This window comes from Cyprinus carpio, chromosome B7, assembly GCF_018340385.1.
Source record: "Cyprinus carpio isolate SPL01 chromosome B7, ASM1834038v1, whole genome shotgun sequence".
In the NCBI taxonomy this organism is placed as follows: Eukaryota; Metazoa; Chordata; class Actinopteri; order Cypriniformes; family Cyprinidae; genus Cyprinus; species Cyprinus carpio.
Genome location: NC_056603.1, coordinates 4,759,606 through 4,787,538, shown reverse-complemented (window position 1 = coordinate 4,787,538; position 27,933 = coordinate 4,759,606). Strand labels below are relative to the sequence as shown.

Genomic DNA, 27,933 nt, shown 5'->3' with positions numbered 1-27,933 from the left:
CACCAGGCGATTCAACAACGGGAGCGAACCATTGCCAAACACAGGGGGAGACGAATTTATAAGAGCGGGCTTTCATCGACATTTAGCGTCTGTTTATCGATATGTTGATCGGTTTGTGGCAGGAATAGATATCGTAACACATCCACCGCACAACAGACCTCAAAACACCTCAGCATCAGCGACTCGAGCTCCATAGCTGATTTTGCGCTCCCCATCCATAACTCCGGTCGACTTATTTGATTGACGGGTCCATATTTTTTTGTACGATTTTTTTCTGTGGCTCCAGAAAGGACAAAAACGGGGTAATACAGACAGAGAGGAAAAGAGGGAGAGAAAATAACAAACGCTGCTGGAAAGAAAGTGCGAGCTCAAGAGCGCTGGGAGCGTCCCAGGGTCAAGACTTTGAAAAATACATATATATTTCACAGACAAAGGAGTGTCGACTTTTGCTCATTTCTATATTTTAGGGAAATTGGGCACGCCGACATCATAATAATTTTGCATAAGAGGTAAGTGCAATTTCTTAAGGCTTTATAACTGCATATATATATATATATATATATATATATATATATATATATATATATATATATATATATATATATATATATATATATATATATATATGCATGCAATATTAAGTTACGCTTGCCTATGTGTCGCATTAATGTTTTTAATGCATGCAACAATGCCTATAACTGCCGGTTGCACAATGGAATAAAACGTAAATATTCATAGACCATAAATGCTGTTAGAGCCGTAAGTATCCGTTTTAAACGACCAACGAGACGTAATCTGTTCCAGCGGGAAACTTGTGAAAATAAAGCAGCATTAAATCCAGCTTGCTTAATATGAGCCATGAATGCATAAAGCCTGTCCTTTAGGTTGCGAGCATTGCAGAACCAGCCCACATTTCTCCAAGAGTTTTTGGTGGATTTATGGGCTGTGAGTGCGCAAACGTTACTTAACACGAGCTACTTAACACGAACTGTCAGTTTACTAGTGGTTTAACTCATGGTGGTCTTTGTTCGTGGATTGTGCAGATCTTGCGCAGGAGACATGCGTACGTGTTGCATTTTGTTGATGTGAAGTTGAATTTTAAATGCAAAGCGCTGGCTCACGTACCGGGCTGCGCCTCCAGCGGTGGGCTTTTCCGCGCTTCTGCAGAGCTCTGTTCATTTACGCGCCGTGGCTGTGGAGAATGTGTGCCAATGTCAAAGAGAGGTGTATGGAGTCAAAACAGGGCCACTTATACTTGCTAAAATAATAGAAGTTTTGCAAACAAAAATAAATAATTGCCAAAGGAAATGAAGTATTATATGTATTATAGAGTCATATAGCCTTTAAAGGGATAGTTTACCCCCCCCCCCAAAAAAAAAATAAATAAATGCAATGTTGCCATTTACTCTTCAAACTATTGAGCTCCAAAACGCACCATAAAACTAGTTTATATGACTATATTCCATGTCTTCTGAAGTCAAATGATAGCATTGTGAGAGTAACGTCAAATTTCACTCATATGTTTGCAGAAAATTTTCACAAGACTTAGTAATTAGTAAGGGTGCTCTAACCTTAAAATTATATATTAAATCTATATATATTAAAATTTTTGTGCCATGCATTGCTATGGCTCAAAGAGTGCTCCCTTTATAATTACTAAAAAGCTGTCATGTAAATTTTAATTAGCATGTTTCATCTCAATGGTAATTGTTTACATAATGACTTGCTCCGCCTCTGAAACAACTTTTCTTTTCAGTTGATGTCATCAATCCCTCTTGTTTTTCAGCCCCTCCCCCCTCCAACTACCTCTCATGCAACATCTGAGTTCTGGACGTAAAAAAACCCATTGATTTTCTCCATCGTGGTAGTGATTTTGAACTTACATAATCACTAAAGACAGACCTACTGTGAGCTACAAGCTTGTAGAAGCGTTTTACTTTTCAGTCTGGTCCTCACACAAAGCTGGCATATGGCTTCGAATGACTTGGAATATAGTGCCTAGTTGTATGGACTACTTTTTTGGTCTTTTTTGTGCTATTTCGAGCTTGACAGTGTGAATCACCTTCCATTTATGTCTCCTTTTATCCTCTGCAGAAAAGCAGAAAGACATACAGGCTTGTAACAACATGAGTGCGAGTAAGTTACATAACTTCACGTTTTAGGTGATCTGTCCCTTTAAAGACACCCAGTCTCTTAACATGAAGTCCCTGCTTTCTTTTAAAACATTTCAGCTGTTCAGACTGATGTACGAGCAGCTGGTCTCAGGACTCTAGCCACCCATTTTGAGTCTGGTATTCTAAGTTGTTTGGGTTCTTTTCATGGGTTGGGCTTGTAAGGTAAAGAGAATTTCAACTCCTCCTTCACAGACGCAGACCACACCAGTGCTGCACTCCAGTGTTGTTCTTGTGGTCTGTGCTGTGTATTGAGTGATTGTACAGCACTCTGTGTACAACACATATTTACTACATGAGCGATGATCAGAAGAAGAGATATTTTTAGACTGACTCAGTATAGTGTAATGACTGTAGGAAAACCATCTATCTGTCAGCAAACTTTCATTTATTACTGGTATTTATAATTTGCTTGTTCTTACTTTCTATCTAACGTTTTATCATTCCAACATTCATTATGTTAATGTCCGATCTATTGTTATTTCTATCTATCTATCTATCTATCTATCTATCTATCTATCTATCTATCTATCTATCTATCTATCTATCTATCTATCTATCTATCTATCTATCTGTAGTTCAATCGTTCAATCTATCTATCTATCTATCTATCTATCTATCTATCTATCTATCTATCTATCTATCTATCTGTCTGTCATCTGTCTGTCTGTTTGTCTGTCATCTGTCTGTCTGTCTGTCTGTCTGTCTGTCTGTCGGTCTGTCTGTCATCTGTCTCTTGGTTTGTCTGTCATCTGTCTGTCTGTCTGTCTGTCGGTCTGTCTGTCATCTGTCTCTTGGTTTGTCTGTCATCTGTCTGTCTGTCTGTCTGTCATCTGTCTGTCGGTCGGTCTGTCATCTATCTGTCTGTCTGTCATCTTTCTGTCTGTCTGTCATCTTTCTGTCTGTCTGTCTGTCATCTGTCTGTCTGTCTGTCTGTCATCTATCTGTCTGTTTGTCATCTGTCTGTCTGTGTCTGTCTGACTGTCATCTGTCTGTCTGTCTGTCAGTCTGTCTGTCTGTCATCTCTCTGTCTGTCATCTGTCTGTCTGTCAGTCTGTTGTCTGTCTGTCTGTCTGTCTGTCGGTCTGTCTGTCATCTGTCTGTCATCTGTCTGTCTGTCTGCCTGTCATCTGTCTCTCGGTTTGTCTGTCGTCTGTCTGTCTGTCATCTGTCTGTCATCTGTCTGTCTATCTGTCTGTCTGTCTGTCATCTGTCTCTCGGTTTGTCTGTCATCTGTCTGTCTGTCTGTCTGTCTGTCTGTCATCTGTCTGTCTGTCTGTCTGTCTGTCAATCTATCTGTCTGTCTGTCATCTTTCTGTCGGTCTGTCTGTCTGTCATCTGTCTGTCTGTCTGTCTGACTGTCTGTCATTGAATATGTGTATAAGAGTATAAAAGCACAAACACAGAATAAGTGTAATATTCCCAGGTGTCATTGCAGTGAGAGTGATGAGAAGAGTATGGGTGCAACAGACAAATGAACAGTCTCTGAGGTGACGCTGCAGACTTGTGTATTTTGTGGCTCTGCTCCTGGTGGTACAAAGCTCCCTCTGTTCCCACACATCCTCCAACCCTTCAACTCCAGCTATTTTTGCTCTCTGTGGGTTTCTCTCCCCATTCATTCACTCACCTCGCTCTGCCCTCTTTAGCTTATACATCTGAATGAAGAGGAGAAATACTGGTTTGTAGGTAGATTTGAACCTAGATTTGTAAGACCAGTATCTTGAGTGGGATGAAATGTTTTGGTATTTGAGATTCGGACTGTGTATTACAGGATATCCATGATATATTTGCTATGTTGTCAACATAAAATTAACAGTCATTGTAAATATCACAATCACTGAAATGGACTTTTAATTTTCCTAATTAGACTGGTTGTGTGATCCTCCCTTGTCTTGTGACTGGTGTCTATACGATTGATAAAGGTAGGGTAGGTGATTTCGGAAGGCTAGCAATAGGAAGCTTGCTTTCAAAGCATAAGATCCCTCCCTCCCTAGCATCTCTGACATAAACTTCAGGAACATAAAAATATATAAAGTTTGAAATTTTCATTAAAGGTGGGGTAAGCAATTTTCCAAAAACGCTTAAGAAAACTGATTCAGGCCAAGTAGCAAAACAAACTTGTAACCAATCAGCAGTAAGGGGCGTGTCTACTCATGATGTGGAGGAGAGAGCGTTCAGTGCACAGGACTGACATTAGCCGAGCCAAGTGACGGAAAGATAGAGATGGTGGATAAAAACAAAAGAGGAAAATGTCTGCGGAACGAAAGAAGGCTTAAGGCAAGAATTAGGACCTGTGTAAATATCGGATCAGCTTTCCAGCGCTGGAGAGAACTCAAGAAATTCTGTAAAAAATGGTCAACGGTAAAAAAAAAATTCAGTTGAGTGGTGCACACTATTACCAGCACCTCTTCTTTTCCACTTCAAGCATTGTTCATATCAATAAAAAAGATTTAGTGCCAGTCTGTGGAAAATATGCTTTGATTTTTACTTTTTTTTTTTTTTTAAATCTAATTGGTCACAATGAAATAAACAACCTGCTAATTGAAAACAGTCACCCATTTGAGCTAATTCAGAGTAAATATTTAATACTGATACACACTGATCAGTGGCTGAAAATAGACTGAAAATGTTATAATACTGTATATATATATATATATATATATATATATATATATATATATATATATATATATATATATATATATATATATATAAAACCCAGCCATATTTGAGAAATATTATGTAAATTAGTTGTCATGGCTTGTTGTAACCAGTCATTAATTAGTGCAACTGACTTAATAATGACAGTTTTGGGGTGATTTGACTCCGCCTACATGTTGCTTTTGGCTGTAGAGTTGTTTTGTGACTGTTATGCTGTGAAAGCAATTCCAAAAAATAATTTTGATGCAGCGTTAGCTTGAAAACACTTGCTTGTTTTGTCTTGCTTCTTGTGGACTGCGTGTTACGTTATGAAACACTGAAGCGATGCAGAATTCTGGGTAAACTGAGGGTTTACATAAGCGAAGGAGTTCGAGGCATTTCAGTGATGTCACATCCTCATGGCTGTGGTCATAGATTACATCTGCATAATAAGATCTGGAGTTTTTCTGTGTCGTGTCCAAATGGTGACGAGCCTCCAGCGTGAAGGTCGTTCCAGGAGTGAGTGTGTTGGTAAAAGAACATCTTGTCTTTCAGTGATGTGGCTCTTTAATGATGCACTTCAGCTACGCAAGGACACTTAATCACGTCGAATGTTTCATTCTTTGTAATGAGCCGAGTCATTGTGCTTTACTGAAGAATCACAAGTACACGCTGAGCCATAATGATAGAGAGAATGCCAGTTATTTGATGAAATTCACCAAGAGTGACGAGAGTGAGATTTCTTCATACTGCTGGAGAAAAAGACATGCATGATACAAATAGATATATGGGTGGATAGATAGATAGATAGATAGATAGATAGATAGATAGATAGATAGATAGATAGATAGATAGATAATAGTGGTTGTAGTGAATCCATCAGAGGTTTGGCTGCTCTTTTCCAGCTGGACTGATGAATGTGGCTCATCGCTGTGGGAAACACACGAGTGAAGGAGCAGCAAAACAACACTGAGCGCTTTGGCGTCTCTCCGCGTCTCCATGGTGGCTCCTGCAGCTCATTCTCTTTTCTTTGTCATTGAAACTTTGAAAATGAACAAACACAAAAACAAAGCCAAGAATAAACGGATAAACACACACACACACACACACCGCCCAGATCTGCTGCGAGCTGCAGCAGATGGGAGGTGATTACTTATTATTAATACTTTCTCATTTCAGGATGTGTCTGTGTTACCAATTCAGTCATGTCAGTGTGTGTGTGTGTGTGTGTTAGTGAGCCATTAAGTATTACAGTCAACACAGGTGCTCAGGTGTTTGTGCTCGATTCTTTACCAAAAACCAAAACTATAATGCACTAATAAATGTATTTGTTAATAGTATTGCATATTTTGCTTTATACAGAGAAGCTTAAAGATTTGAGTCTTTTTTTAAAGTCATAAGTTAAAGTATCTGAAAGTAAACAAAGTTGTGCTCATTTAATCAGAGCTGGAGATCAGAGCATTTCACACTGATGCTTGGTGTAGTTCATGGGGCTCTAAAGTCAGTAGTATCTGGTGTAACTGTGCTGTTTGTCCTCACAGCAGTGTCTAACGGCTCTTGCAGAGGTTTAGTTTAGTCAGCGCTGGTTTGACGATTTCTGCTTCTCATCGTCTGGCAGTGCATCATTAAAACAAGCAGGGCATTTTTAAAGTCAGACCAGTCCAAACTCTATCAGTTATTGAGTCTCTCAGCAGCAGAGAAAGATGATGAAAATGCATTTACAGTCTGGAGCCTATCTCTTTATAGCTCATTCAGAGTCATAGTATGAGCATACTTTCTTGTTTTGTATATATATATATATATATGTGGTCGCTGTGATTTTGCCAAGTCATGTTCCTGGATCAACATTATTGTCCAAAAATATAGACTTAACCCAATCCCTACCCCTAAACCTAACCCTACCCATAATCTATTCCTAAAATCAGTGGGAAATGATAGCTGATTAACAAGAGTGTGGAGCACCTAACCCTTCATGAAAATCCATCACCAAAAACTAAATTATTATAAATACCAATCCATTAACAACAAGTACATTAAGACAAATATCAATTATTAAAATTAATGATCCAGGAACATGTTGTACTTGATGCAATCACACTCGCCATATATATATATTTTTATTCATTAACAATTTTTACACTATTAAATTTTCAATATTTAATTTAACATTAACTTATCATTAATCTATTATATTTTTTTATTCATTAACAATTTTTACACTTTTAAAGGTTTTATTTTATTTTATTTTATTTTTTTTGCATTATTTTATTTAACTTTAAATTATTGTTTTACCTTTGAGGAGGTACCTTTACAGCTTTTTGAGCATTTTTGTCCCTAAAGCAGAGTAAACCCACACAAACATGCACTATTTCTATTGATTGATTGATTGATTGGCTGTACACCACATTAAACTCTAGATTTGACCTCTCCACACAAACTCTTTGCGGGTGTTTTCTGAAGCAGCTCGAGGTCTCTCAGGGCGTCTCAGCCCAACATGGCTGAACTCTTGAAATAGCACTCAGTTAACACACACTTAGCAGTAACGTCACACTACACCGTCCTCAGCTCTGGGTCTCAACAACAACAACGTTCCTCTAAACGCCCATGAGACTAACTGAAGTTGTTTCTCTTTTCTTTACATATAACATGCAATGAAATGCTTTCTTCATTGACAGTACGATGGTTGCATAAAATTGGCATGAAAATGTGATCATCAATCTCTGTCGTATTGTTTTTGTATGTTTTCCAAACATTGCTTGAGGTTTGCATTGGTGCTCGGCAGTCACATGTGGCCTGACATCTTGAGTAAAGTAATCCACACTGATATACAACTGCTGGCCCGAGAATAGCGCGTCGCAACATATCCCAGTGTCCTTTATCCTAACTCCTAAAAATACAGCCCAACCTCTAAACGTGTCCTGCCCTACTACCAAACTGAAACTCAACCTGCTGATTTCTAGAGACACTTGGTACTGTAGGTCTGCAACATGAGTTTCTTCCTCAGTATTTTTGTGTTTTTCAGTAAAATATCTAAACATTTTTCAATCAACATCCATTTTGTTGAGAAGGCATTTCCTGAGGAAGTTTCTGATTCAAATAAGCTTGTTTTCCCTTTGAATTGTGTTTATTTTTCTGACCCCACTGGAAGATATTTTTTTTTTCTTGTTTCAAGCATTCATTTAATTGAGTTTTTTTTTTTTTTTTTAGAAAACAATACTTTATAGCTTGTCATTTTGCTTCTCAGTACAAAAATGATAGATAGTTGGAAATAAAAGAAGGATTTATTGTACGGAGAGCTTAAACACTTTTATGGTGCAAACTGGATAAACAGAATAAAGAAAACATGCATTCAATACTTAAAAAAGAAGAAGAAGAAGAAGAAGAAGAAGAAAGTACAAACGTATTTGTTATTGAGATGCAGCCATTGTAAAATCAAGGTGAAATTGTGTGACCTATTATTAAGCTCTGGTAATTCTCATTTCTCTCTGCGATTATGTATGTAATCAGTGTAAAAACAATACACACCCTGCTCATATCGGTGTAATCCTGTAAATATTAGTTCTGGATACACCGAAGCACACAGCATCCTCAGCTCTTGCTGAATCATTGTTTGGGTCGACGACACACAATCCTCTTCCAGCCTCCTGTGCTCAGCTTTGATTGAAACCCTCAGTATCCGTGCATGCTACAGTCAGCTCCTCGCACCTGTACCCACAGCAAACTCAGAACTAATCTCAGATCAGCACAGAAGGACTGCATCTGATGTCAGTTTGCTTTAGTCATGACATGTCATCTTCTTTAGCTCTGTTTTCTTCACTGGATGTCAACTGTTGACTTGTTAGTGTTTGTTAAGTCAAGCATCTCTGTTAGTATTATATTACTATAATGATTTAATCAAATCCTCTCATTACAAAAGTGATTTCCATCCTCAGTTGCTTTCCAGAATCCAAAGATCTAAACTGTATAAATGAATAAAAAAAATATTAGGACGAAAAAAAAAAAAAAAAAAAGCCTTGTTAAACTATAATTATTATGTAAATGATGATGCACACATAATACTACAAAGTAAAAATTATTGCAAAGTCATTAGCAATTATTACATAAGTCATAATTATGGCAAAAATTCTAAATTTTGGCAATTACGTCATTATGAGATAAAATGTCATAATTACAAAAAAGTTGAGATAAAAGAAAAGAAAAATAAGTGACGTACAAAGCCATTACGAGATTTAAAAAAAGAAAAAAAAATCTAAATTGACAAAAACTCCCATTGTGACAAAAATTCATTATCAAATAAAAAGTCATAATTATGAGATAAAAAGCCTAAATAGGCATAATAAAAACACAAATATCCATTGTTTTTACATTTTTATCTAACTTTTTTTTTATCTCACAACCAATAATTATTATTTAACAAAAAACTAAAACAATCTCATAATTATGATTTATCAAAACATGATATTTTTCTTGCAGTATGTGGCAGAAATTGGCTTTCATACACAAGACGTAAATAATGCAAGATAAGACGCCTTGTTTTCTGAGAAATTGAAACGAGTTTATAATTAAATCAAGCGAAAATATCTGCCAGTAGGGTCAGAAAAATACACTTTTTTCCCTTTGATTTCTGCTGATTTTTCTGACCCTGTTGGCAGATATGTTTTCTTGTGTAAAGCTAAATCTTTAACTTTGCTGTCATGAGCGACGGAAGAGAAACACTTTCCTTTGGCATTCCTGCATTTATTGATGATGTGCTGGCACAAAAATGGAGAGAAAGACATGAAAACAGCAGCGTGCTTGCCAGCAGAGTTGTTTTTGAAGTCTGGCATAAGCAGGCCATGAGAGAGAGACAGTTCAGTAACAGGGCCAGTGATTGTGTAACCGCTAACATCTCCGCATATACCTTTTTTTCTTCCTGTGTGTCTGTGTTATTTCCTCAGCCATGATAAAGTGATTCAAAAATGATTTGCCCTTTTCTAAACTCTAGCATTGATGGTTTGGAGTGAAAATATAAGAGTCTTGAGTTATACAGCCATTCCGATGTTTGGGGTTGATAAGATTTAATGAAGAAGTCTCTTTTGCTTACGCTGCAGAAATACAGTTAAAACAGTAAAACTGTGAAATATTATTATAATTTCAAATAGCAATTTTCTATGTGAATATATGTGATGCACAGCTGTATTTTCAGCATCATTACTCCAGTCTTCAGTGTCACATGATCTTCAGAAATCATTCTAATATTTGCTGCTCAAGAAACATTTCTGATTATTATCAATGTTGAAAACTGCTTCATATTTTATAGCAAATTTAAACTTGAAATTATTTTTCAGGATTCACAGATACTAGAATGTTCAAAAGAACAGCATTTATTTGAAATGGAAATCTTTTTGTAACAGTATAAATGTCTGTTGCTTTTGATATATTTAATGTATCCTTGCTGAATAAAAGTATCAATATCTTAAAAAAAAAAAAAAAAAAATACACCCCAAACATTTGATCAGTTTCAGTCATTACAAGGTTGGCTTACACAGTTTAACTGCACAAACAAGCATTGTTTTTCATTCAACGTGCAGATGTAAATATACTGATATTCACAACTATAACATCTGTGAATGCTGTAAAATAATATTTAGTATGATTGTGCAACATTTCTGTCAAAACAGCAGCTTAGATGTGTGGATTGAAAGGCTTATTTATGTTTGTTCCTGGCACTGTTTTCCTCATCAGTGCTGTTTAATATGGTTTTAACTAACTCAGTCACGTCATTTGGGTCTCATAGGGCTTTGAAACAGAGAAATCTTTGTCAAAATCAAATGTGTTGCACAACTTCCCGCTGCTTTGGCCTGCGCGGTCAAAACCAATGAACTCGCTGTTTGTGCAGATATACTGTATGTGTGTTCTTCTTACATGCATTTAGTGTGATTTTGAAGTCCCATGCTAAATGATTAATTTGAATAGGCTGTTTTGATCAAAAATACACTACATGACAGAAGTAAAACAAGTTGTGGACGCTGTGAATGTCAACTTTTGAAACACTTTCAGCTGTTCACTGTTTTCCAGTCAGATTTCAGCATGAGAAACATTCAGCGTCTTTTACAGTGCAGGGCGTGATTTGAATATAATCTGCACATTCGGAGCGTATTAGAATGTCTGGTTTGCACTGGAGTCAGAAGAGAGACGGGCTGTGTGTCATAACTGAGCGGCTGGAGGCTCGTATCGATCCGTTTGCTCCTGCACATCATCCATTAGAGTCTGTCAATAGACTCGTGGCCTGCTTTCACTTCTCTTTCTCTCTCTAATCAACTCCAGCCGTCTCTTCAGAAGCAAACTGCATTTGGTTGGTGCTGTTTTCGTCACTGCTGATTGGAGTCATGAGACTTTGTGGCTTGGATTTTTAACAGTGTGTGTGTTCATGGAGTTCATTTTAACGGCTTCAAGGGTGAATTTTATTTCACCAAAAAAAAAATTTATAATAATAAAAATAATAATAATAATAATAATAATTAAAAACTACAGAAAAGTAGGAAATCATATTTAGCATTAATATATGAAAATTATTTAAAGTAATAAAATTTATAATATTTAATATTTTACAATTTTTCTGTGATGACTAAACCATTCTACAACTAAACCATTCCCTTATCACTTTTCTTCTTCTTTCCTTATTTCCGTCTTCTTTTTTTTCCTCTCCAATATTCTCAGTGCAATAACAGACTTAAAAAAGTCTTCATTATCGTTGAGCACATATTTTATTTGAATGATTTAAATATGTTCTCGGTTTTTGTGAGATTTATCTCAATCCTCCAGCAGTGCTTATTTTTCTTTAATACTGTTTTAATCATCTCTTGTAATGCTTCAAAGATGTGCAAACATTGCCAAAAATAGACACATTTTTTACAATTTACAAATATTTACAATTTCAAAATTAGAATATTTTATATTTTAAATATATTAATTACTATTTTTCTTTTGATTTAGTCAGAAATGGTGACATGGATTATTAAATTTTTTTTTACTTTTTTTTTTTTTCTAAAATTCATGTCATGCATCCTACGCTCCTTATTTTTTGTTTACTAATGTTTTATTAACTTTTTTATTTTTTTATTTGTTTTAATAATCTTGCCATGCTTTAAAGAAGCTCACTTATTTTCAAACCTTCCTAAAAATAAATTTTCTTTGAACAAAATATTTTATTCATTATTTTTATTCATTAGCTAATTTAAACATTTCAAATAATTTATATTTTAAACTTATTATAATTGTATTATAATTCTTATATTTTTCCTTAGATTTTGTCTCTAGATGTGACCTAGACATGTTTCTGGACAGGCTTTTGTGAGATTCATCTCAATCCTCCTACACTGCTTATTTTTCTTTCACACATTTTCTGTCATTTATTTCCATTCCATCCTCGACATTTCTTTTTCTGTCGTTCAGACTGTCTCCCGCCGGTTTAGCTGTTATGATGTGCTCTGACGTCTAAGAGGCTCATTCTGAGAGCAGCGAGAGACGAGAGGATGACGAGCGCTGAGGAGATGAAGAGAGCTGGATGTTAACGGCTCACATGACTAATGACCTCTCGACTCGTTTATGACACGTCATGCATCTGCGGCAGCGGCCCAAAGCTGATCAATAACACAGCATGATCAATAAATACTGTCTGAAAACATGGCATGAACTCTATTGATGTCTTACAAAAGCATGGTTTCTCAGCTTCGTGAAAAAGAAGGGCACTTCAGCATACTCAATAATATACTTTAAAAATATATACTTATTGCAAACTAAATGCAATGTTTTTGTTTTTTTTTACATTTATGTTATTTATAACCTGTTGTTGTTTAAATGTCATTTAAAAATATTTTTTATTAGTTAATAAAGTTGTTAATAAGTTTTAAAATACAGTTAATATTTTGTCAATGCATGACAAAAGATTAAAACAATGATTTAACGTAATGTAAAACATTTACTTTGACATTATTTAAAATTGTACTCAAGAAACAGTCATGAAAACAGTCTTTTTAAGTATACACTTAAGTAACATTTAATTTCATTAATATTTTATTGTCTGCAAGTAGAGTTTTAAAAAATATATGCAATTTAAAAAGTACTTTTATGTAAAACCTTTGGTTTTGCATTATTTAAAAGTGTGTTTAGAAACAGTAATACAAATTATTTAAACACTTAAGTAATCTATCATTTGGTTAATACTACAATGACTGCGAGTAGTTTTTTTTCTTATTCCTTTTTTGCCTCAGTATACAATTTTAAATGTACTTTAAAGTATGACTTTTATTTTGACTATGTAAAAGTGCTTAATTGTGTTAAGACATTATTTAAAAGTGTACTTAAGTGTTTTAAAACCAATATAAAAAAACAAGTCAGTATAAGTAACATTTTTATTATGTTGTCTGCAAGTAGAGTCTTATACAATTATGATTTAAAATGTACTTTAAAGTAATAAATAAATAAATAAATAAATTGACATTATTTAAGTTTATCTGTGTGTAAAGAAAGTCACAAAAACTTAAGTAACTTATTTCATTAATATTATACTGTCTGCAAGTAGTTTCAAATTATGTTTTAAAATGTGAGTTTTTTTAATGTCAGTTTTTTTAAAATATACTTTTCTTAGATTTAAAATACAAATTTAATAGAATTAAGTACACTTTCTTTGCACATTGTCAGCCTTTTTTGTCTTTTATTTTTATTCATGTTTTATTGTCATAATAAAGCGTATTTTAAGCCATATTTATAGTAGTTGTAAAGTAATTTTTGGGTCACTATTTTTGCAGTCACATTTGGTGACGCTAGAAACATCACTTTGCAGCTTTAACCCCATTACCGTGGTAAAATCACTGTAACATGTCTTGTACTGTATTTTTTCCCAGCGTGGGGTTAATGGATTGTAAAGGATTGTCCTCCTCGGAGACCTTTAATCTGTCACAGTTCTCACAGTTGGCGAATGTCTGTGTTGTGTTTGTGAAGGTTCGCTGGCGAGCGTCGTCCCCCGTCAGGAGTATTTGTATGTTTCTATGAGGACCAAATGTTCTGTTTGACATTAGCCACGAGTCTTGAGTTTGCATTATTACTGCATGTGGTTCATAGGAGTCGTTCCAAATGATTCAGTGAGTCATTAGATTGATTCAAAGTAACAACCCACTTAAAAACCTCCGTATTAATAAATTGTCATAGTCAGATCACCTGCATGCAGTGCAATATCCAGGTTTATCTACAAAATCAGGTTTAACATTTGTGTGGAAGAACTAATCGCTGTATTGGTGTGGTTTTTACAAAGTTTAGGGTTTCAGTGCTTTAAAGGAGGTCAGGGTTAGATTGAAGCAAATAAGTAGATATTTATAAGAACAAGTGTGTTTTGATTTTTTTTTTTCTTTTTTTTTTCACTCTCATTATTTTTGGAAAGTAATTAATTTTACTCAAATCAGTTTACGTACAAACGACTGCAAATAACTTTATGGTGTATTTTTTATTCATTTTTTATTTTAATGTATTGAATTTAGATACAGTGTAAGCACAGTTCACTTGTGTTTTAGGGTTACTTGCTTTACATACTGTATTGCTCAGACGGTCTCTTTCTGTTTCTTCTTGTCCAGAATAATTAACATTAATATTCTTTTCTTCATGCCTTAATCCTTGATGCCTACACCTACACAAACAAAAACAAATATAACAAAAACATAGTTTATCTCTATGTTAATTTGTTAGTGGTTTTCCTGCAGGAGTATTTATTAAAGTCATCTCTCTCTCTCTTTCTCTCTCTCTCTCTATGTTAATTTGTTCTTGCTGTAAATTTGTAATTAAGATGAGTAAAGCCTGGCGGAGTTGTGACGGTTCTGCTGGAATGTGTGTGTTCTCATTGTTAAGAGGTCATCTTTTGTCTCAATGTTTACGATGCATTCTTCTGTTTCAGGACAGTGTAACAGATCACCATGACGACTGAAATGCAGGAGATCGCCATCACGGAGGAGAAGCCTTTACTGCCGGGTCAATCAGACACTGTGAAGGTCATCAAACACACACAGACACACACACACACACACACACACACACACACACACACACACACACACACACACACACACACACACGTTTGTTTCTGTTAATTGAGGGGACATTTCATAGACTTCTATTACTTTTTATACTGACCAAACAATATTTTCTATCCCCTTCCCAACCCTAACCCTACCCCTTACAGAAAACCTGTTTGCATCGTTACACTTTCAGAAAAACATCTTTTACTATTTTTAGTAATTTGTTTGTCCGCAGGTCGGTCCCCACAATGTCAAAAATGTCAGGTTTTACTGTCTTTGGGGGGACATTCGGTCTCCACAATGTAGCATAAACAAGTACACACACACCACATTAACTTATGTTTTGCTGCCACCTGCTGCACATTTGAAGAACTTCAACATACTCATATATGTGTATGTGTATATATATATATATATATATATACTATATATATATATATATATATATATATATATATATATATATATATATGAGACATATGAACTATGATAGTGATTTGTACTGATCACACTGACAGGACAAGCGTCAACCGTAAAAAGCCTCTTGAGATCGGCAGGAATGCACAAAATTTGAGACAGCCTGCAATTAATCTAATGAACTTTATTTATTTGTTAGTGATGTTTGCTAAATCAAGTCACTCTTACTATTTCACATACTTATAATGAGTGATTTGGAATTTAACTCGTGTTTCAGACATGAATGATCGCTCAAGTCAATGTGTGTTGTTGAGGTGTTTTACTATGTGTTTTTTATTTGCCGGACTATATACACATCGGAAGATGTTTTTCACCAGTTTTTTTTCTCTCTCTCTCTCGTGTTTTTACATTATGTTAGTCAGTTTAGCGTTAAAAACAGCACATTTGCTTCAAAGACTGTATTTCATCACATCACTGTTGCCACAGTTTTATAAAAATCAACACAGCGGTGAAGACTGTGATGCTGTGATTTTCCCATGTTTTGTCTGACAGCACTTCTGAAACTGTGGTAAAATCATGTTAATGCACTTCAAGAGACTCTGATTTATTTTATACTTAACTTGAGGTATTTTGTAGACACCCATAGTAAACAGAGATATTCTGATATTGAGATTGTGTGATTGTTTTCATGCAGGATGCAGAGATCGCGGCCCGAATACTGCTGGATCAAGGCCAGGTGAGATAGACATGATTCATATAGCTGACAGGTTCACTGATGGTTTAGATCTAGCTCAGGATGTCAGCTAGTCATTATTACTTTCCATTATCTTGAATTGTATATGCATGAGCATGATTTTATTGAACACTGACCTCTCTCTGTGTGTTTGTGTAGGAACACCGTGTGGAGACACCTCACGGCGTGCTGCATGTGACGGTTCACGGCGCTGGAAACGCACGCAGACCGGCCATACTGACCTTTCATGATGTGGGGATGGACAGTAAGTCACTCTCTCTCACACACACACACACACACACACACACACACACACACACACACACACACACACACGGACAGACAGTAAGACAAGCATGACCATGAGCACAAATAACACAACTCTGGTTTTAAAAGAAGAAAACAACTACACTTTTTAAATGATATAAAAAGAGCTTTAACCTCATATAGAGTAGCCTGAAAAAAAATTGTTGTTCTCTTAATAACACTTGCACAAATATCCTAAATGAAAACAGCAATAAATGGCAGTCATTTCTTCAAACCATCAAACAAAGGTTTCAGGGAAACTTCTAGAAAGTTGATAAAAATGGATGACTTTTGGAATTGATTATTATTATTATTATTTTTTATTATAATTTTTTTTTGATGCCCTAAATATAACGTTCCTTTTGTTCATCAAGGCCAAATTTATTTGAATAAAAATAAGTAATGTTATGAAATAAAGAATATAAATCTTCTGTATCATTGGAAATGCCACTCTATCATTTAATGTCACTTGTCAGTTTATTGCATCCTTGCAGATTAAAAGTGTTAATTTCTTATTTTAAACAAATCTTACCAAACTTTTGTATCAAACATTAATGTTAGAGTATATTAAGCAGCATTATTTAAATAGCAAATCAGTATATTAGAATGATTTCTGAAGATCATGTGACACTGAAGACTGGAGTAATGATGCTGGAAATACAGATGTACATCACAGAAATACATTACAGTTCACAATATACTCAAACAGTAAACAGTTATTTTAAATAATTATGATATCTCACAATAATTTTTTATTTTTTTTTTGCATTTTAATCGAATAAATCCAGCCTTAGTGAGCACAAGAACACTTGTTTCAAAAATATTCAACAATTTAAAAAGTGTAAATGTAAATGTAGAATATAATACAGCAACAGTCAGATCTCATCACAGACCAGTTTACATCAAGCAGTTGTAGAAGGCAATAGAAGTGAAGCATGTCTGACCATAAACACGTCTGCATTTGTTTCGGGTAAACGCTCTTCCTCTAGAGATGAAGTAGAACTAACTATTTCTTCAGGAATCGCTGCCCATCTGTGTACCTGACCATGTCCAGATGGTCCAGTGTAAGCTATTCCTTTGAGGTGAACAGGAACACCGTGGTTTAAATGAATGGACTCGCAAGCGATGATCACGTGAGTGTGTTCGATCTGAAGCTGAACGTCACAGTGTCCGTTTCTCATAATAGTCACTTTGAACGACAAACACTCTGAACTTCCTCTCACTGAGTTCAGAGCGTCTCTGAGGCTTCGTCCTCTGCAGATTTGTACGATGGCATTGATGTGGTTTCTACGCAGGAAAGAGTGGTGCGGCTGTGCTCCACAGAGGCATGCTCTCGTTAGAAAATCAACCCAAGCATTGAAATGATGTTGGGTAATGTATTTGTGAATGAAAACGCCATATGTGTTTAGATCAGAGATTCTCTGACAGGGAGCTGGCCAGTAAGAATGGCTGATCGCTGCTGGAAATGAGAAGCATGAGGAGAAACCCCAATCTCATGCTGAAAACAGACAGATAGACATAGTTAAAAGCAACTAAACTACTTAAACATGGTGTCTGCAGGTCTTTCAAAAAGGTTTTACATTCAGAAAGTCATGCAATAAATGTTGCGTGCAAAAATCAGTATCTTCCTCTGTTTTTTTTTTTCTTGTTTTCCTGAAATCAACATTTGTTTACTTGAAATACAAAATGAAGATACAAAGTCTTGTTTTCTGAGAAATCAAACAAAATTGAGTTTATTCTTAAAAAATTTCAAATATCTGTTGAATGAAAATTTAGCATTTTGATTTTAGGAAAGATTGCTTAAAAGACTTCAAAGATGTGATTCATCCTTATTTATAGCTTTAAAAACATTACCTGAGCCAGTTTTGTCAGCCTGGTCTCGTTGTTTACATGTAGGTATTAATACATAACACTTACAAGCACAAAACATACATTTTTGTAAGTTTTTATTGATGCTAAAACATGCAATTTAGACATATCTCAACATTTAAAATATACAAATCGCTACGTATTTTTAGCTAAAAAATTGCAATATTTACGTATCTTTTATAGCATTAAGATATTTGAATCAATGCAATTTTAATCATTTTATCAATAAGCAATTTAGATTTTTAGACCCCTTAACCTACCCATTTTATTGTGAATATAAAAGGATATAAAATGCAATTGACCGAATATGAAAAAAATAAAGGGTCTCAGTGAAATATGTGCAGTTTCACATGATTAGTGCAAATTGTCACCAGTTGTCATGACCAAAGCAGTTTATTTCCTGTTAGCACCATGAGAAGATGATAAGTGTATCAAAGCTCCAAAACAAAAGGCTAGTAAAGCATGTCAGCATAAAGATATGACAAAGATTTTTGGTCCACATTATCTTTGAGGTGTTTAGTATTAATTTATGAATTCAGTAAACTTAGATACTATATATATAATATTAGACTTTTAATGTTTTGAATGAAGTCTTTTCTGCTCACCAAGGCTGCATTAATTAGATAAAAATAAAAATAAAAAATAAAGAAAAATAGAGTAAAACAGCTGTTTTCTATGTGAATATCTGTTAAACTGTAATTGATTTCTGTGATCAAAGCTGAATTTTCAGCATCATTACTCCAGTCTTCAGTGTATACATTTATACTGTATGCAGATTTACATATTTCTTGGCCTTTTCTGACCTTTTCTTTCTACATTTCTTGGCACTGCGCAAACTCTAGCTGCAGTTTTAGCTGCCCTCGCAAAATTCACATTGTACAACATTAAAAATGATGAAGAAGAAAGATCTGCAGCACTGAAAACAGTGTCTTCTCGACATGAACAACACAATCCAAACTCTTCCAGTCTCAGCTACAACTACATTGTTTGAAGGCAGGGCAAAGTAGACATGTTTGCAGACCATAGACTGCCATACATTGTTACGTAGCTATGTAACGGGAAGTGAGACTGGAATTACTGATGACTCGTTCAAGGCAGTTCTGAATCGATTCTTTCTTTGAGCAGACATTTGATATTCACAAACAGGTATATTACACACTGCATGAAAGGTAATGTTTGAAAAGAGCATAACGCTTTAACCTCTGTAACACTCCGGTCAAGCACTGTATAAATTAAATGATGTTATGGTTCTTTTTCTCTCTCAGGTAAGAGCTGCTTCTCCACCCTGTTTAAGTTTGAGGAGATGCAGGAGATCGTGAAGAACTTCACTGTGGTCCATGTGGACGCTCCGGGACAAGAGGACGGCGCGGCCATTTACCCTGCAGGGTACGTGTGTGTGTGTGTGATTCCTGAGAATTTGTGTGGGTGTTATAAAAAAAAGCGTAAAAAATTAAAATGCATTAAATGGCGTTGACACCTGCTAAAGCGTCTTCAGAAGGTGTTAGTGGTTCTACTTTCTCTGCGTTTGATGCAGACTGTGACTCAGAGACTATTTTTATGCTTTCACATGTGTTTTGTGTTAGATGTGTTAAGAACCCAGAATTTTTTTTTTTTTTTTTTTTTTTCTCTGACAGATACCAGTATGCATCTATGGATCAGGTCTCTGAGATGCTCCCCGCTGTCCTGCAGTACTTTAAGTGAGTCAAAACAAGTTACTGCATGTTTAAATCTTCATTAGTGACACCTGTAAACGACATTGATACATGACATCAGCTCTGGTCTTCACATGACTGAATGCATCACCGTTGATTGTTTTCCTCTCGTTTAGTTTCCGCACAATTATCGGTGTTGGAGTCGGAGCTGGCGCTTACATACTGTCCAAGTTCACTGTGAGTTACACATCTGACCGTCACATGCATTATTATTGTTTCACTTTTTCCTTTTTAATTTAGCATTTATTTAATCGAAGAATAATACACAATTGTATCTATTGTATTTATTTAGATGCACAGACTTCTTAAATAAGAACTATTTTGTTGCTCTCCATATAGTTTGTTTTCATTTCCCCCTTTTTATTGCTTGTCATCAAATAATTTCACTACTTTGTGTACTTAGTGGATGATGTGGCCCTTTTCTTTCTATGCTTCGGGTTAATCTGTGAATTTTGTTACAAATTTGTTTGTTTCCCTTGAACATAAAAATTAACACGTTTTTTAACCTACAACATTATTACATTAAAATACAGCATATATAACACAAGCAGATGTTCAAAGAACGAATGAAGCCATCTGCTGGCCAAAAAATTAAAAATCACATACTGAGGAATTAAATATCATTACACATCAGGACTGTTTAAATACAGTAAAATGAGAAACTCTCAAAATAAACTCCATTAGCCGTCTTCTGTGGAGATTTCACTATGCTTATCACAGAGTTTTGCATTAGATTTCGTCCTTATTTACAAAAGAAAAGCTGCATTGCTGCCTTAGATTGTGGCAGCATAGTTTGCAGTGTTTTGAATGTGAATCCTTCAAATTCTTTAAATATTCACTGAACGCTGCTTGACATCCTCTCTTTTCTCTCTCTCACACAGTTGAGTAACCCTGACGCTGTGGAAGGGCTCGTTCTGATCAACGTTGACACAAACGCACGAGGCTGGATGGACTGGGCCGCGCAGAAGGTCTGTCAGCTGCATATAAAGTCAGTCTGATGAATAATAACAGGCGATATGTACCCCAAAATGACTTCAACAGCTTGTGTTTCTTCTGCAGCTCTCCAATCTGACGTCTTCCCTCCCAGACCAAATCCTGAGTCACCTCTTCAGTCAGGTGTGTGTGTGTGTGTGTGTGATTCTACAACGCAGACATTAGATTAGACTGAGTGTGTGTTTTTCTCTGTTAGACATAAATATGAATCAGAGGGCTTCTAATCAACCTGATTGTTTTTCTGATAATGAATGACTGACTGATAATGTATATTATCATGCTTATAATGCAGCTAAATAAGGCAAGACAACACAGGCCAAAAAACATTTTCTCATGGTCAGTTTTGACATTTTGAGCTATTTCCATAACATATGTTCTTTCAGACTAGTTGATAGATACAGTAGATATTAATAAAAAAAGAATCTTTACTTCTATTATGTTATTGTCCACAACATGAAACAAGACATCTGAACCAAATTCAGAGTTCAGATTTATAATCTGGAAATGTATGCAAAGTAGTGCATATTTAATTAAAAGTATTTAAACATAACCTTTTAGAACACTTGTATACAAAACTATTGTCTTAATATACTGTGATTAATCAGCTGAAGAAGTATGGTGATATCTCATTAATTACATTAAATGACATAAGAAAAGATTCTCTTGAGCAGAACTGGCACAGCTAGTTCTTGAAAATGGAAAATTGTCCATTTCTAGTTTAACATCATTACACAGAAATGTCTGTGTACAGAATGATGTGACTGACCAATCAGAATCAAGTATTCCAGAGAACGGCATAATAATGCCGTCCATTATAAAGATGACGGTGTGTCAAAGGTTAAACACTGATTTGTCGTGTGTGTATTTGTTTGTTTTCAGGAAGAGATGTCGGCAAACACAGAGCTCATTCAAACTCACAGAGAGACAAAAAATAAACAAACAAAACCAACAAACAACTAACCCTTAAGAAATACCTACCATAAATAAAACAAAACAAACACACAAACAATGATTTAACATATCAAACATATACACACATCGCTGCATGCTTCTGGCTGTTGAACTGTTTTATTTGCATTAAAAAGTGATCCATCCATAACTATCTTTTCCATGTAATTAAGATGTGATGCATTGTACATGCTATCAGCAAGCATATTCACACACGTGATACAACACAAGGAAAGAAATGCACTTTTAGCGCACTTTTTCTTTCTGCCTTACAGTCGCAGAGATCTGAACATCGAGAGGAATAACACGTTCAAGTAGGAATGATGAAAAATAAAGCCATTCTCTCTTACAGACGTCTCTCTTTTGGCGTCTCCTCACGTGTCTGTGTGTTTCAGATGTCCTGTGATGTTGGTGGTCGGGGATCAGGCTCCATATGAAGAAGCTGCTGTAAGTCAATCTTAAAAAGGACAAGGCTTATCCACAGAAATCCTGGATTCATCTCACTGTACGTCTGTTTCTGTCCACTAGGTGGAGTGCAACAGCAAACTAGATCCGACTACGACCTCCTTTCTCAAGGTTCAAACTTCACCTGTTTCATGACTGATTTTGTACTTTTATTAGATTTAATTAAAGAAGAGCAAACATAAGCATAACATATTATTAATGGATCATTTAATTTGATTTAATAATCTTAATTTAATAATCTTAAAATTATTATATTGTTAGAAAATGAGACCGGTTTGTCCCAGAAAAAGCAAATGTATTATTTAAAAATTGCTTTTATTCAGATGGCTGATGCCGGCGGGATGCCACAGCTGACTCAGGTAAGTCACATCACATCATTATTTATTAATACAATTCATTAATTCAGATGAAATCTGTTTGGAGTCCAAATGAAATGTGTGTCTCCACAGCCCAGCAAACTGACAGAAGCGTTTAAATACTTCATTCAAGGCATGGGATACAGTAAGTGACCGGAGAGCAGGTTATTGAGAAATATCACAAAAAAGTATGAAATTGTTTGGGGTCAGTAAGATTTATTTTGAAAGAAGTTAGTATGTTTATTCAGTATAAGGATTCATTGAACTGATCGAAAGTGAAGACATTTATGTTACGAAAGATTTCTGTTTTAAATAAATGCTGTTGTTTTGAACTTTCTATTCATCAAAGAATCCTGAACAATAACATATCTGATGGCTTATATGAAAACTACAAGTAATGTTTCTTGAGCAGCAAATCATATTAGAATGATTTCTGAAGATTATGTGACACTGAAGACTGGAGTAATGATGCTGAAAATTTTACAATATATTCAAACAACAAGCAGTGTTTTAAAATTGTAATCATATTTCACAATATTCCTTATTTTACTGTGTTTCTGATCAAATAAATGCAGCCTTGGTGAGCAGAAGAATCTTCTTTAAAGGGATACTCCACCCCAAAATTGAAAATTTTGATGACTTCGTTCGTCTTCAGAAGACAATTTAAGATATTTTGGATGAAAACCTGGAGGCTTGTGACTGTCCCATAGACTGCCAAATAAATAACAGTGTCAAGGTCCAGGAAAGGTATGAAAGTCGTCGTCAGAATACGCCATCTGCCATCAGACGTGTAATCTGAGTTAAATGGAGTGACGGGAAGACTTTTTGTAAGTGAAGAAAACAAAAATAATGACTTTATTCTACAATTCCTTTGTCAACAGTCTCCTCTGTGTCTCTCCATATCACTGTATGCTGTGTATGCTGTTCTGTATCATTCGTGCCACAAGGAGATTTTTGTTTTCTTTGCTCACAAAAAGTGTTCCCGTTGCTTCATATAACTCAGATTGCACGTCTGATGGCAGACGGAGTATTCTGACGATGACTTTCATACCTTTTATGGACCTTGACACTGTTAATTTATTTGGCAGTCTATGGGACAGTCTCAAGCCTCCAGGTTTTCATCCAAAATATCTTAAATTGTGTTCCGAAGACGGACGGAGCTTTTTTACGGGTTTGAAAGTACATGGGGGTAAGTGATTAATGACAAAATTTTCATTTTGGGGTGGAGTATCCCTTTAACAAACATCTTGCCGACCCCAAACTTTTGAACTGTAGTAATAACACAGCAATGTTTAGCTTCTCATTATCAGTAAACAAAATGTTTAACCCTTTCCCAGACAGCAACATAGTGCACATCTGGCACGTGTGAAAAATCCATGTTGCTGTCTGGGTTGGTTTTACCTGTTTGGTGTATTTTTAACCAGATTAACTAGAGCAAGTGGTAACATTTTGTTGAAAAAAATAAAATAAAAATTGCCAACAGAGGTGTCATATTTGTATTTAAGCTGTTGCATTTTAAAAAACAATTCGGAATTTACATCTTGGAATTTTGGCTTTTCCATGGAATTCTGAGTTTATGTCTCACATTAATTTTTTTTTTTTTAGGCCTATTTATTTGTTTGTTTGTGCCTTGTCTTTTGGCTTCTTCTTCTGTTTGTTCTCTGATGTTTGTGCTGCTTCTCTTCTCTCTCAGTGGCGTCGTCCTGCATGACGCGTCTCTCTCGCTCACGCACCACCTCGCTCTCGTCCTCCTTCTCCATGGAGGGCTCGCGCTCCCGATCCCGCACGCTGTCCCAGGGCTCGCAGGGTGGACAGCTCCCACCGAGCCCGTCCCATACCATGGAGGTGTCGTGCTGAGGAGCGCCAGAGCGGGGGAGAGAGATGGACGGATGAAACGCTTCGGTCTTCTGGGTGGTGGAATGTGAGATTCGTGCGTGACGACGGACGGATGATTATGACTCTCTCCCTCCCTTCACCGACCCGTCAGAGGCAGATGATAGAGCCCTTTAACTCTGTGACATGGGCGGGGCCTTTAGTGAGACCCAACTGTAGTGTTAACCAATAGTAATACTTCTAATATGAATATTGATTATTAATATTAATAATGACAAGCGTCATTGAAAAAAAACAAATAAAAAAACTGTGTTTCTCTTAATTACATGTTGAATTTCTAAACAAAAGAATAGAGAAAAGAGTATATAAGCTCATAATGTGTGTCTATCAACTTCTTTGTGAGTATTATTTTTTGGTGTGATTTTTTTTTTTCTTTTCGTTTTTTGTATTCTGTATTATTTTTTTCTGTTATACAATCCTGCTGCTGTGAGAGGGGTGCAGTATTGTCGGAGATGGTGGTGAAAGTTTTAGGCTGAAATACTCGTCTCTGTAGATGACAGCCACCTCATGTCTTCCATTTGACCTTAACGAAAAAGCTATACACATAAAAGCGTGAAAGACAAATGCTGTAATTATATATATATATATACATAATTTTTTTTTTGTTTTTGTTGGGGCCATTGGGGTCTTTTGCTTGTTCTGAAATGCATGCCAGAATTTTCTTGACCACATCAGTCTATACTTTTTATTAATTATTATTATTATTATTATTATTATTATTATTATTATTATTATTACTCTTTTTTTTTTCAGATTTTACGTTCATTTTTATTTCGATTAGAGAGTATGGTCTTAAATAGGAAAGAACAATGAGAAAGTCGCAGGAATCGTTGTTTTGAAGTCAAGTGACATTGAGGTGCACATTTCTATCTGTGATGTGATGTATTTTCATAGAAACCGGACATAAACATTGTACGGGGATTAATCTGTGAGGGACTGATTAGATGCTGAAAAGGTGTCTGTATGATGGTGGTTGGGAATAAAAGAAATCGATGCCGGAAGCTGAAAAGAAATGTTGTTTGAGCAAGTTTGATGAAAGATTACGAAGACTAACATGCACTGATGAATCGCTTATAGTAAGAGCAGAAACACGAATCAAGAAAGTAATAAAGTCAATTTCGTATGAATCTGTACGATATGATTCGTACATACATATACAAGTTACCAAATAGAAGTAAACATACAAGTCCACCTCTAAACTGCCTCTAAAGTGGGCAGATTGTACAAATTCACATAAATTAGCCACCAGTTAACCAAAACATAAAATAGTGACAAACTGACATGAGAGTGTTTTGTGAGTTTTTGGATGTGTGTCTTAGATTAGTGGACACGTACGATGGTATTTTTTTGAAGCACTTTGGAGTAAAATAGCATTTTAGGCTACAATATAAATATGGTAACCACCTAGTAGCTAAGACCTTTAGTCTTGCCACTGATGCCATCACTGTACCATGGTACGGCCACAGTACTCTGTTAGTCCGCTAGTAAGTGTTTGGTTGGAAACGTTGAGGTGGACTCATGGTGATGGTGACGTTTGTCGTTTTAAATGGCTGTTCCTTGAGCTTTAGCTCTGGTTTGAAGTGTACTTAAAGCCATGGTGTGATCTAATGCTGAACCATAGTGACTTGTACACAGAGAAAAACAGTATGTGTGGACATGCCTGAGTGTGCGTGCAGTGCTTTAACTTTAAATCACAATAAGGGAATACGTCCAAGTTTGTTCAGAAGAATGACGCTTCAAAGCGCTCGTGTCAAATTCACTTTGCTGATAAACCAGCCCCTTCACTGCCAACAGGGTTTAGCCATGTTATTAACACATTAGCTCCAAGAGCTCTTCCAATTGGCAAGCCATTGGGATTAGCAGGTTAGCGTAGCTGCAATGTTTAAATAGAAGATTCGATATAGAGCGCTAAAAAAAAAATAAAAATACAGAAATCACTGCTTTTTTTTGCAATTTCTTTTTTTTTAACACGATTGCTAACACTTGCCAATAACAACATAGACCAAAACTTCACAACTGCAAATGCATTGTAACAATCATGTTCAGCAAAACACTGCCCTGAAAATCACAGTAAAATGGAATAGGCTAATCAACGTTAATTGGAGAGTTCACCCAGTGTTCGTAGAGATTCTCAAATCACAATTTTTTTTTTTTTTTGAGAAGTTTTCTGTTGTTCATGACAGAATGTTGGCTTTAATGGGTTGTGTAAGTGGGAAACATGGTGTTTTTCTTCTTTCTTTTTAATGGAAATTTTATGTTGCTATCATTGTTGGAATATTGATATTGTGTTCAGCGTAAAGACTGCAAGATCACCCCAGATTCACTGGAGCCTTTACCAAAAATACAAATAGATGGAATCATTTTTTTTTTTTTTTAATGGGGAAAGGAATGGATAAGGTCATGGTGCGTGTTGGGACGGTGTGAATGTAAATGTGTGTCCATTTACTTTTTTATTTTTAACTCTCCTCAATGAAACACTTTTTAATTTTCTGTGAAGTAGATTTGCGTCTCAATGTCCTCATGGGTTAGATATCAGTGTGCTAGTTCTTGTGTAACTTTTTTAGCGTTAGCACTAAAAAAGGAAATAATGTAATTAACAAAAATAATAATAATAATAACAAATGTTATGAATAACAGAATGCAATCAAAATTAATTGTGTGGCTAATTTCTCTGTGTAAAACTGAACAACTGGAAAAAAGTAATTAAAGGGATCGAAATGACACACTGTTATTTGAGTCTTATTTTCATATGTACTTTTTTCTCATGTAAAATATTTTATGTGGTCTTTGACAATCTATTTTTAATTGGTCACTTATTTTTAATTGAGAATTGTTAAAATGTGACTCATCAGGAATAAAAACATGACATATTTGTGCGTTTAAAATGCATTTGTCATGCTTGTGTAGTGAATGTGCATGTTTTCTTTTTTTGTAATATGTAAATTTTACATTTAAAGCTCTGATATTTTTGAAGATCTTTTTGGGTTCCAGTTCATTTCACGCATTTGTGATTATGGTTATTAGTATACCAAATATTGTTTGCTTACACACACGCATACACACTGTCACAGACAGGCCAGGCTCCAACACTATCCAATCACAGTGCACTCCCTCACCAGAATACTGAGCACACACACCTGCACCTCATCGCACATTAATTAACTGGCACATGTGTACTCTCACACACACAGCCACTGTCTGGTCTTGTTTGGAACTAGGACTTACCTACATGCTTACTTCAAGGACTACCAGCGTTATACTTACCTGTCTCCAGCGATAAGTTGCCTCCAAGTTACCTCCTGTGTTCTTCGTGTGGGTGTATGTGTCGTCATTCTCCTACATCTCAACTTCTCCACTGCCACTTGGATCTTCAGTATCATCATT

At 35.6% G+C, this 27,933-nt stretch overlaps 1 protein-coding gene across 1 annotated transcript; it reads left to right on the top strand.

Moving 5' to 3' along the window:
• Positions 1–27,270, top strand: LOC109056888 (protein NDRG2). Its single transcript, XM_042726814.1, has 16 exons — positions 1–509; positions 14,737–14,830; positions 15,969–16,010; positions 16,167–16,272; positions 19,448–19,568; positions 19,817–19,879; positions 20,011–20,071; positions 20,776–20,862; positions 20,954–21,010; positions 21,767–21,818; positions 22,062–22,149; positions 22,231–22,282; positions 22,364–22,411; positions 22,624–22,659; positions 22,750–22,801; positions 24,350–27,270. The coding sequence occupies exons 2-16, from the start codon at positions 14,756–14,758 to the stop codon at positions 24,511–24,513; spliced, it is 1,104 nt and encodes a 367-aa protein (XP_042582748.1). The 5' UTR covers positions 1–509; positions 14,737–14,755; the 3' UTR covers positions 24,514–27,270.
• The last annotated feature ends 663 nt before the right edge of the window (positions 27,271–27,933 follow it).

What these genes read in the sequence shown, in the direction of transcription:
- LOC109056888 (XM_042726814.1), top strand. Translation starts at nt 14,756, where the DNA reads ATGACGACTGAAATGCAGGAGATCGCCATCACGGAGGAGAAGCCTTTA. An exon ending in GTCAATCAGACACTGTGAAG is followed by an intron (nt 14,831 to 15,968) that starts GTCATCAAACAC and finishes GTTTTCATGCAG; the next exon opens with GATGCAGAGATCGCGGCCCG. An exon ending in AACTCACAGAGAGACAAAAA is followed by an intron (nt 21,819 to 22,061) that starts ATAAACAAACAA and finishes ACGTGATACAAC; the next exon opens with ACAAGGAAAGAAATGCACTT.